Source organism: Neopelma chrysocephalum, unplaced genomic scaffold (assembly GCF_003984885.1).
Source record: "Neopelma chrysocephalum unplaced genomic scaffold, ASM398488v2 Primary Assembly neopelma1_80b, whole genome shotgun sequence".
Classification (NCBI taxonomy): Eukaryota; Metazoa; Chordata; class Aves; order Passeriformes; family Pipridae; genus Neopelma; species Neopelma chrysocephalum.
In genome coordinates this window covers 1,038,729-1,050,569 of record NW_020897742.1, presented here as the reverse complement: position 1 = coordinate 1,050,569, position 11,841 = coordinate 1,038,729, and the positions used below count along the sequence as shown (strand labels likewise).

The 11,841-nt window shown below is 42.2% G+C and overlaps 1 protein-coding gene and 1 long non-coding RNA gene across 3 annotated transcripts in view; one reads left to right on the top strand and one right to left on the bottom strand.

Moving 5' to 3' along the window:
* The first annotated feature begins 176 nt into the window (after positions 1–176).
* On the top strand, positions 177–2,931 carry LOC113970879. 2 transcript variants are annotated; one of them, XR_003535362.1, is made up of 3 exons: positions 177–245; positions 1,337–1,444; positions 2,525–2,931. It is a non-coding gene; the product is annotated as an uncharacterized LOC113970879 (long non-coding RNA). The 2 variants fall into 2 exon arrangements; XR_003535361.1 differs by lacking the exon at positions 177–245 and having other exon boundaries at positions 637–1,444.
* Positions 2,932–7,902: 4,971 nt separating this feature from the next.
* The window catches only part of LOC113970831 (protein LYRIC-like), a 30,371-nt gene continuing 26,432 nt past the window's right edge, over positions 7,903–11,841 (bottom strand). The window contains exons 12-13 of the mRNA XM_027690148.1: positions 10,474–10,597; positions 7,903–10,010 (exon numbers count right to left, since the gene is read on the bottom strand). Of these exons, the coding sequence (XP_027545949.1) occupies positions 9,955–10,010; positions 10,474–10,597 (180 nt within the window). The 3' untranslated portion in view covers positions 7,903–9,954. The remainder of the gene's footprint in view (positions 10,011–10,473; positions 10,598–11,841) is intronic.

Genomic DNA, 11,841 nt, shown 5'->3' with positions numbered 1-11,841 from the left:
CGCGCTAGCCAATCAGGAGCCGAGAGCGGGTCGCGGGGCGGGTCCGCGTTGCCGCGGCAACGGGTGACTGGCGGCACCGGGGACCAATCGCGCTAGCCTCCGGAGTGCCGCCCCGCGCTCACCTGCGGGGGCGGGGGCGCACCTGGGGCGGGGGCGGGGCTGTGTTCGCCATTTTGGGTTCCGCCCGCTCATCGCGTAGCCCCTCGGGCGGTGCCCCTCCCTGCGACGGATCCGGCGGGAACACGGTCTGTCCTGCTCGCCCGGGGCACGAGGAGCAGCTCGCCATACTCCCCCCGTGCTGCGCTGGTGTGGGCTGACGGGCCGAGGAGCCGGGGCTTGGCCACCGTGCAGGCAGCGAAACCATAGGAGTGAAACTGTTGTCCAGCGACAGCGCGGTTTCCCTCTGTTGTCGGCGCTGGTGAGGGGCACCTCGAGTGCTGTGTCCACTTTGGGGCCCTTCACTACAAGAAAGACATTGAGGTGCTGGAGAGTGTCCAGAGAAGGGCAGTGAAGCTAGGGAAGGGTCTGGAGAGTAAGTCCTATGAGGAGCGGCTGAGGGAGCTGGGCGTGTTTAGTCTGGAGAAGAGGAAGCTCGGGGGTGACCTTATTGGTCTCTACAACTACCTGAAAGGAGGTTGTAGCCAGATGGAGGTCGGTCTCTTCTCCCAGGCAACAAGTGATAGATAGGATGAGAGGACACAGCCTCAGACTGTGCCAGGGGAGGTTTAGATTGGACATCAGGAGCAACTTCCTCACAGAAAGAGTCATTAGATATTGGAATGGGCTGCCCAGGGAGGTGGTGGAGTCACCATCCCTTGGAGGTGTTAAAGGAAAAATTGGTGCTTAGTGCTGTGGTGTAGTTGACATGGTGTTTTTTGGTCATGGGTTGGACTCGATGATCTCAGAGGTCTTTTCCTATCTAATTGATTCTGTGATTATGGGGCAACCTTTAATTCCAAAATAAAAACCAGGAGTAGTGTCTCCTGGTCCTGGTTTGGGCCAGGACAGGCTTAATTTTTTGCAGTAGCCTGGAGGCGGCATGGTCGGGACATGGAGGTTATTCTGTACCACCTCGTGGCATTGCTGGGGGCAGGGAAAAGGGACTGTCCCTTTCAGGAAAATGGGCTCGTTGCAAGGGAAAGGCAATCTCACTTCCATGAAATGAGATTTTTTTTTCTTATGAATAGTTTCTTTTCTTATACCCTCTGTCATTACTATTGTTGCTATTCCTGTTAGTTTTCTTATCTTGTTACTGTTTCCAGTAAATTGTTCTTATCTCAACCCGTGATCTTTGCATTTTGTACCTCTAATTCTCAATTCCATCCCACCGAAGCAGGAAGGGGAAGAGCACACAGTGCAGTTTTTGGAGAGCCTCGGTGGGGGCACTGAATTGAGGAGTATCATTCCTAAACCACAACACCTGAGGAGAACCTGAAGCTTTGAGGTACTACTGACATCCCCCAGCTTTCACTGAAATTCAGCCAGTGCTGTAGAAGGTTTGGTTCACATGAACCCTTTTGCTATTCTTTTGCATTAATTCCTTGGATTAAATAATAATATTAAGATTATACTAAGGGCATATGTCATAACAGGGAAAACAGAAGAGGTGAAATTCAGTCCACAAAGGTGCTTTACTTTGTTGGTGAGTCCAGGGCCCTCTCGATGAGTGGGTAATGGGAATGTTTCATTAGTCCCACTGAAACCTGCAGTTGCTGTGCATGTTAATGGACATGTTAATCAGGAATAATGTGCATAAAATCCAAGTGCTACCTTTGTATGTGTATGTGCTAAGAGGTTTCCCCACTACTTAGACATGCAGTCTCCTGTTCCCACATGGAACAGGACCTATAAACTTCCCCTGACCCAAGGGTTTCTGCAGACCTGAGCTGTTGATACAGAAACACACTGTTTATTTTACTCTTTTATGTGAAGCTGCAAGTATGTTCTTCTTGGCAATGTACAGTCAATTTGAGACACTCACAAAACCGTAAATATTTACCGTACATATATACACCAAGATGTATGGCAATATTAATACTGAGCTTTTTCACCCTGAACAATGAGAAGGTAATGATAGTGACTGTGCTTGTCCTTTTGATATATTCCAGTTCCTACAATTAACACATTTTATTGTTTTAGCTGCTTAGTCTATTTTTAAACATGAGGTGTTGCTGAGTTGTTTGAAATTATTTACTTAAAGACTTTAAAACTGACCTTTTTATTTTTAATCCCCAGTGTTCCGTAATTGGTGTTTTTCTTCCTTAGGGCATATTTCATTTTTGAATAAACATGTTGTAAGTGCTGCTAAGACTGCTGTAATGATCCTATTATAAACTATTGTTTGTTTCTCTAGTGCTCCTAATGTTCTCAGCCCTGTGCACAGATGCCTTAATTATCAACACTCTGATTTAATGTAGCAAAAAGGGACTAATTTTAATCAATATACATGCATCCATGTAAATAAATAGAGAAAGAATGTGCATTTTGTTGTAATCAGTCATTTAAAAAATCGGTTTTCTCACAGATGGCACATTGGGAAGCCTAAGCCAACTGTTCCTGCTGTATGCATGCCTGAATTGATTACATTGTTCTGTGGAGCTCAGAGACTCTCCTTCCTGTTGGTCTGTCCCTGTGTGAAACAGGAATTCACAATACTAGAATGAGTCAGAAGTGAAAGCCAGAGCCGCTCTCCCGAGCTTGGACATCAATTTGGAAACACCTAGATACCACTCTCAGTCCAAATGGTTTGTGAGGGCAAGTGTTCCAGCTAAGATCTTGCAGTTGGACACTTTGCCTTTGCTTGGATCACTAGCAGCTCTCATGTCAGGCTCAGATCTTCAGGGCTATTTTCATGAGATGAAAGAAATCTTAATTAAGTGTTCATATCTTTGTCAGCCAGACTCAGAATAAAAATTGATGCGATTCCCTTGAGCTTCACTGCTTGTTATACCCTGCAGACAACAAAGATACTGGGAAGAATAATGTGAATCTCATTTAACATCACAAAGAAGCTTTCCACAGCAGGATAGACTGATGTGAAACTATTGAATGGGCATAAAAAACCCTCTCTACTTTCTCTTCCCTTCAAAAAAAAAAAAAAGAGGAAAAAAAACATTAAAAGAGTATTTTGAGAATGATTGCATTGTTTCCTGTACTTGGGGAAGGAGAGAATAGGTTAATGATTTTAGTCCTACCCTCTGTGAAAGATTCCAGTTCTTCTATGCCACAAGCAGCTCAGATGACCTCAGGCAAGACACATCCTTCTAACTGATCCTTAATTCTCTCCTTTTTGCTAGTTCAAAGAGGATTTGTGAGGCTAAATATATAAAAACTGAAAGGCTCATCTTACAGTCATGACAGCCAGAGCAAAATCTTGGAGACAGAGAGTACTGGTGATAAAACTTTTCCTCAAACAAATAGCAAAAAGACCTTGGCATGCAGGACCAAAATCCCACAACAGTAAGAGCAGGAAGCAGATCTGCAAGTCCAAAGCAGCTGCAAAAGAATGATTGGGATTCCTTTACTAGCATGATACTTAACTCCTTCCTCTCAGCAGGTAGGGAAGGTATGATATCACAGTGTTCCTCGTTAGCCAAACTAGTTAGGGCTTTCAAAACCCATGTCTAGACAAGAGATTTGCACTTCTGTCTTGAGAGGGCCTAGCAATGTGTTACCAAATACAAATTGGTTTTGAATAATCATATCTTAATAAGGTGACAGCAGCATAACTAGGATGAGGTAAATTAGAGACAAGGCTGCATTCTCCTTCAGCTTCTAAGTTCAACACTCACAAGATGTCAAAACCATGGAGCACTAAGGCTGTTTTCTCCTGATTTTTGTAATGCCACAGTCTGTCCCTTTTGTGCTGTTCTTCAGTCTGTCCTTGGCTAGGAGATGTTGGTTTAATGCTGTCACCGTTACTTCTCTGCACGCACTGAACTATTGCCAGGATGGAAATATTTTGAAGGATGAGGTACAGTTCTGCTTCAGCATTTGCTCCGTTGTGTGAAGGGAAACCTACAGACCCTGAGCTGATGATCGTATGTTACCTCCTCAGGCAGAGTTCATATCAGTTTATAATGAAAATATTGTCATGGTTGGGGTTGGGAATCTGAGGCACGGTGAGATGAACTGGTTTGACCAACACCACAAAGGTTAATCAAAGTCCTAGAAACATCAAGCAAGTCCCTTGTGCATTGGGTTCTTTGCTGGGGAATAAAAAGTGCAGTGCAGGACATGTTGGAGCTCCTCCATCCCCAACACAAGGCACTTAACTATGAGGGCAGTTACAAGTTACTCCTATATTTTTTCCTGTAACTGTATGCGTTTGCTACTCTGCATTCTAAAATTAAAAAAGAAAAAATGAAGAAAGATAGCTTCTCAAACTCGGTTATTTTCCACACTGAACAACCATTTTTAAATTAAAAAAGCAAAGATTTTCAACATCACAGAGCAGGTAATATCTTTACATAGATATTGCAATATGTAACACCATATCCCTTCAACAGAATTTAGAAAAATCCATAGAACTGTTGCAGAAGGTGTGAAAAATATGCAGGCTAAGAGCGTGGATTGACTTTTTGCTTCCTTAAAAGAGATAAGAATGTACTAAAGTAAAAGCAAAGCATTAGCATATCAATGAGGGCAAAAATCCCTCAAATAAATTACTCAGGGGGAAACTTTCCTCTTGGTGACTCACACAGTGAAATCCTAGATATCCTGAAGTCAGCATTAACAAATTTTACCAGCCTTTTTCTCCAAGATGGATTCTGCTGGAAGAAAACAATCTAATTTGGAGGGTCAGTGGTTTCTTGTAAAAGAGGTAAGAAAGTAATAAGAATGTGTCACAATGATTTTTGTGGTTATTGAATTTTACTCTTGTTTACTGAATTAATCAACATCACTTTGATATTCCTAATGTAACGTTCCAAGCTTCTGTACTATTTGTTCTAGTTGGTTGATGTTAACAATATGAATTACCTTTTACCAGTAAGAGTCAGTTTAACTCAGTTCCAAACCTTTTAAACTAAAGGTTAGAAAATCAGCTAAAATATGACAGCATGATGTAAAATTTCTCTAAGCACAAGACTGTGCTTCTGGGTAACTTTCTCTGTGCTCAGGTTTCTGAATCTCAAACACTGAATAAAAATTCTCATCTTCATTTAGAGAATCAAAATCTGATAAACGAAAAGAGCTGTGGTTCATTTATAGCAGCCTCCACACAGCTGAGGAGCTATGAAAATGTCTAAAAATAACGCGATCTAAAATGGTACTTGCAATTTCAGATATCTCAGTGCTTTCACATGAACAAACAGTGAGCGCTGGAAAGGGGAAATGTCCTGTACTCACCAACAGCCTCCCCCTTCCAGCCCTCAGCCCAGCTCTACCCTGAATAGGATGAGGGTGAATAGGATGAGCCTAAGGACCTGAACGATACCTGTTCAGGGAAGCAGGATGTTCCTTTTTGGTGGTGGTGATTTCTTTACACATTGACTCTTTGACTGGATTTGCAATTTGAGATGCCAGCAAAGATTTCCAGGAGGAACACAGATGAGTTGAATAAAGCCATTTATCACTCATCTCTGTAACGTGCACTACACAGAACCAAAGGAAAATTGTGCATGCAAAGAGAAATTAAAATTTGATAGAAAATAAAGTTTGCCAAGTTTCTGATATTCTCTTGATGGTATGATAGAGGGGTCAATTTATGTTACAGTGGCCATTTCCCCAAAAGACACAGGGAGTTTGTTTCTGAGACCAATGCATTACCGTGTCCATTCAGTACAGGAGGACCTTCCCTTTGCAGATGGGGACATCTGTGAGGCTGAATGTCAGGGATGGCACATAGTGCAAAGTTCAATTTGCCTTGAAAATACCCCTGGGTCTGATTCAGTACGATAACAGAAGAAGGACAAGGTTTCCTCTATTTGATCTTTGTAGCCCATGACTTCAAACCCCCCTCTCCTCACAACGGCCAGCTACCGTTAGAAAATGTGAGCATAGTAAAGAAATTATTTCCTGCCAGACAGTTAGCATATGTACCTGCTCCTTGGCTTGGGCAGATATGTCAGCTGTGCCACCAATCTGCAGATTGGGTGGAACCTTGATAATTATAGACAATTACAATGGTCAGTTATGGAAAATTATGGAGCAGCAGGCCAAATTCCTCTCTGCGGTTGCCCCACTTAACCCTGGCAGTGTTACACACGGTTGCAGTGTGAAGCAAAGCTTCTGCATCTGCATCCTGCTGTCTGCTTGTGAGTAAACACAGCTTTGTAGGTCAGCAGTTCATCACTTACAGCATCAACCACATCTTAATGCCAGTGATATGATGGATTCACCATGTATGGATAAGGCCCTATTATTAGGGATACAGCCAATCTTCCACCTTCAAAAGGGTGCCCACAAGAAAGAGCATAATTACAAAAATATAGCAGACTGAGTTTAAGCGAAAGTGGAAACTTAAAGCCATGTATTTCATCATTTGCTGCTGGAACAATTAATTGCTTTCTCCTAACCAGATCATAGATGTTTCCCAGCCACACTTCAGCCCGCCTCCCACACCATGGCTGTACCAGAGGCTTGATTTCCAGCTGCTGGGCCATTTGCAGGCACAGGGAGAGCTTTTGGCTGCTCCTAAGGCATGTGCCTCTCAAGCAGCTAATAAATTGCTTAGGGAAAAGGCAGGGGAAGCCAGGTGAACCTGGCCCATGAACTGAAAATTAAACTACACTGGGTTGATGAATGACCAGAGAGGCTACTCTCAATTTACTCTTCTAAGGGATAACATTCAGCTATAGCTCAAGCAAAGCTTCAGCTTGTTGGAGGGATGTTGAATCTTCTGTCTGAGGATTTACCCTAGACTCCAGCTAGCAAAGATCAGAGACTAGGAGAATGTGCACATCTAGCGCATTCACTTAACCCTCCTGGAGCTATAATCAGCAGAGCAGGCTGATAATCTGCACAGCCTCACAGAAGAGAAGGGGAAACATGTTTTAAGACCACAGAAACCAGGGAGTAACCTGAACATGCGGTGGTGAAGGAGTGTTTATGAAGGAACTCAAAGGTCTGCTTTTCAAAGCATCTGTGAAGGCCATTTGATGAGCTGTGTGAAGGTCTTTCAGCCTCTGAGGACTGGGAAGAGAAAGAATGGAAGTTGACAGCAGTTGCTGAGTGCTTTGTGTTTTGGTTTGGTTGTTTTTTTTAAACTCAGTTCTCTCACTTTAGAACACTTTCTCATCACTGAGAGCACATGCAGCAGCGGCACTGGGAGGTGTAGTGCAGGAAGACTTCTGGCACTTCCACAGCCATATCAACCAAGCAGAACCCAAAATACCCTTCCTAAGTGCTGACAAAGCAGATGAATCACACAAGCAGGCTGCACGTTGCCACCCAATTTGCCCTGAAGAGTGCTTTTCAATTATTTAGGAAAGCCTCCAATCAAGAGTATTTAGTTGTAGGAGTGTATTTTCTTTGCCTACATTAGAAAAGGGTATTAAATAATGTGCTGCTATAACAGCACTATTGAACCCATCTGTATTACTGTGATGGCTTCCCATCTGTGAAGCTGCAGAGCCAGAAGAAAAATGCAGCTCTCCAGATAGCACTGATGTCAGTAAGAGAAGTACTGATGAATTTGACAGAAAAGCTGGGTAATATAATCTGCTGCTGCTTGTCATCAGCACCATAGTCAACTTGGCAGTGTTACAGATCTTCATTCTTTTTTCATCCCAACAACAGAAGAATGTCATGAGGATTTCCTAAACATAAAAGGGTTCAGATGAAGGGAATCTCTTAAAAAACCTTTATAGTACCTTGAAAAAGCTTGAAAATGAAATGGTTTTAGCCAAAAACACATGCTTTCACTCACACATATACAAATTAAATAAAACTGCTCAAGAGTGCAGGGCTTTGGATAAAATTTTTTATTTTTTATTATAAAAACAGTGACATTTGAAGTCCTGAAACATTGAAATAAAACATAGTTACAAAGACATCAAAAAGTTTGCAAGCAGATATAGAGAAAAAAGCAGAAGAAATTTTTTTTTTTTGGGTGATAGAGGTTATATTCAATGCTAAGCAGAGACCATGGGCAACATCCTGGCCCAAATGAGGTCAATGGATGTTTTACATTGGCTGCAGAGATAGCAGAACTTTGCTTATTACCCACATACTCATTAGCACATCTTCTAAATCCTTGAACTCGCTGTACCTGTTCCTCCAGTGAGGCCATGTATTTTCTTGTTATGCATCTGCTCCAAACCAGTTACTTTACAGATAAAAGCCCTTTGGTCTAGTCAGTGTATTCAAACACTGCCAATATTTTCCTACACTGAGACTCAAACACCAAGACAGTGGGCTGCTAATGGTATCAGTTAAGATTACCCCTCCTCTGCCTTTCTGAAACAATCCTGCTGTGCTAAATTTCAGGGCACACAGCTAACTACCCCAAAAATCACAGCACAAGAGATCTGCCCTTTGCCATATAGTAGCTAAACTCTAAACACAAATACATTGCTGCAGTTAATTGCTTCTCTGAAGGGTATGGCTGCTTTGGCAGCTATGTAACAGATGAAGGCCATCAAGGTAAAACTATTGAGTTGCAGGTAAAGCTCAGGTAAGTCGGGATCAGGGACAGGGTGGCTACCATGGCTCTGGCTCCATGATGCAAACAGGAGTGCAGCCATGGCAGTGTAAAGCCACATCCCTGGTTACTCAGTGTCCCAGTGAAATGGGTTTCACAGCATCAGCCCAAAGCCTACAAATGTGCACACATTTAACATGCATTAGTAACGTAACCTTCCCACACCATCTCCAAAGGCAGAGTCGAATGCAGATGGAGATTTGACAAGCACTCTCTCATCCTTCGAGGCAGCACTTCTGAGATGGGTCAAGTCTGAAGAAATCCTCCCAGCTACCACCAAAGCTGCAGCTCCTCTAGGGATAAAGGGCTTCTGCTTTTATTGGTGTCAACTCAGCATTGTTTATAAACCACAGTATTCAATTGTAACCATTCTCTCCTCCATACTGTGAGCTCTCTGACAAGGAGAAATACACACTTGTCAATAAATACTAAACTGACATTTTTAAAAATTTCATTCACAAATTTAGTTTATATTAGAATATTCAAGTAACAAAATGATAAAAACTTCCAAACAACAAGTAAAGAAAAATGTTTTTAAAAGTTACCTCAGTCTAAGTACTAATGCAACATGCTTGGACATACAGACTTTAAAATTTAGCCCACCATGAAATCCAAGGAGAAAAAAGGGTTTAGACCAGCTTTCCAAACAAGTTTAAAACCTCCTTTAGAAATGTTCCCTTGTGGAGCACGCTAGTCTGATGTGGGGTAAAAAGTATAATTACGGCAAGGTATGAGGCAAAGTCTGACTATAGCAGCCAACAAGGATTTAAAAATATTTAGGAGATTTGAGAATGATGCAAGTTATTCTCCCCTTGTCTCTGAACAGTGCTTCCTTCTGTACATTACTAGCCTGTCAATGAGTACCTCTGCCAAAATGCAAGAGGAAGCCAGACTAAGCTGGTGGATCCTCCATGGGACCAAAGTACAATCACAGTCAGGTACAGCCCAACTATTTCTACAATGGCATATAACACTACAAGTTGACAAATAACATGACAGTGAAAAACTGAAGGACTTAATGCAACCAGTCAAACTCCATTCAACACCTTTTGACCAAGGGCAGCAGTTTGCAATGAACAGCCACTCTGTTTCAAAACCACCTCCTGCGCACAGCCTGCTCACTCTCTCCATTCTCTCTCACACTCACGCTCTCTGGCTCACTGTTCCTCTTCTCCTCTTCCTCTCACTGGGAGTCTCCTGAAGTCTCCCTTCGCTTTGGGCTCAGTGTGGCATTGCAGAAAGCAGAATCCTTGCAGCTCATCAGTATGCCTGCCCCATCAGGTTGTCACTCTGGCAGCTGCACAACTCCCTCAAGTCTCTTTCTTCATTTTCTTCCTCTTCCTCCTCTCCTTTTTTCCAGATACACCTGTCATAAAACCAACAGGGGCCAGTGCACAAATGTTCCATGTGCAATCACACTCCTGAGAACTGTTGGCTTTTTGCCTAATGAAGGGGATTTAAGTATTCTTAGATGTGTTTTACAAGGGCCACCTACTTTCAAGGGTAGTCCAAAGTCATGGGGAGAGCTCTGAATACTTTTAGTGGGCTCTGACTCACTCATACATACGTTTCCATCTGTTTTGTGTTGAAAAAAATTACTGTCACTAAATGCAATCATAGCTTTGCTCAGTAACTGAGAGGAGCAGGAACAGGTATTTGTCACAGAAAAGCCTCTGTAATACCGAGTAATGCAGAGGCTCTCAAAGAATTAACATATACAGCTAAAGGAGAAGCATTTTACATATTCACTTAAAAATGCATTTGTGAACACTTCTCAGATTACATATTATTCTGAAAATTCATCAGATGTGCAAAAAAAAATCACTTACCATTACTGAGTGAATTATTAGCAACATCCAAGGATTTTTTTAAGGAAACAGAGACTGCATCACTGCTATAGTTTGTAGATATCAAGTCCCTTGGGCCTTCTTCCATTCTTGTTTGCAAACCTTGCTGGGGTTTAATTGAAACAATATGCTTCACTAAGCATACGAGTTAAATGAAGTATATGCAAATACAAAATATGAGAGAAAATGTCATTATTGGGGGGCATTTAAAGAAACTGTAGTACAAATTAATTTTTACATGTTAGAATATTCTGGCATGTCATCAACCTACCTCCTATTTATTTGTTTTAGAGGAGATTATAGCATTGACATTGTTTTTAATTACAATTTTTCCCCTTGCTTCCCCCAGTAAATGGAAGAACAGCAAGAAATATTGAAGTGAAAGTACTGCCATTGTGTGGTGACACTGAAGAGTAAGATGAGCCCGGTGTCTGCTAAGTGTCCAAAGTCCACAGAAACACTGGATGTAGCACAAGGAGTGTGATGAGCAACTTTGTGGATCTGGCTTCAAAAGTAATTTCATTTTTTTTGTCCGTCTCTGAAGGATGAGCTTACGCAGCAGCAGACACCAGCATTTGGGGCTGACATACAACATGAGCTTCTTCTGGCCCACCATAAACATGCCAGAAGAGCAATGCTGTCCTGAGGAGTCTGAACAGCACTGTTAAGATTATTCATTAAGATACATACAAAGCTAAACCAACTAATTGGATGTGCAAGAGAGCAAGTAGCCTGGCACCACTCTGGGAACTGATGGACTGGCCTAATGACTGTGTGGATTGTGGTCAGTTAAAACCTTTTTGCTTAAAATGGGAGCATCTGGAGTTCAGGGAGCAAAATTGTCCTGAGGATCATGAGAGACCACAGTGGGTGTGACAGGAAGAGAAATGATAAAAACAAAACAAAAAAAAAAGCTGTACGGGTCCAGAAAAACATATTTGGTGACAAGTGAATGAAATATAATTAGGACATTTTGTGGGATTCACCCCTGCATTTCTCATTTCACAGGACAGCAAGGACATTACAGCCAAGAGCTGGTCCAAAATCCAGTCAACACTCTGTTCCTTTGCACTTCCCATCCCCAATGAACTGACACCCTCCACAGCCTTTCTTGGTTGCACTCTGAGACATTTTTCTCTCAATAAGCTTTTCACTGGTATAACATTAGCCTCTCTTTATCTTCACTGACTTTCGGGAACCACCTTTGCATTACTGTTTATATCTCTGGGTGACCTTCAGCTACAGATAAAACACAGCTCAATTGTACACTAAACTTGGAGTGCATCTGGCTTTAATCATGGAAGAAAAAATGCTTAGGCAGATGCATTCCAAGTTTAGTGCACAACTCTC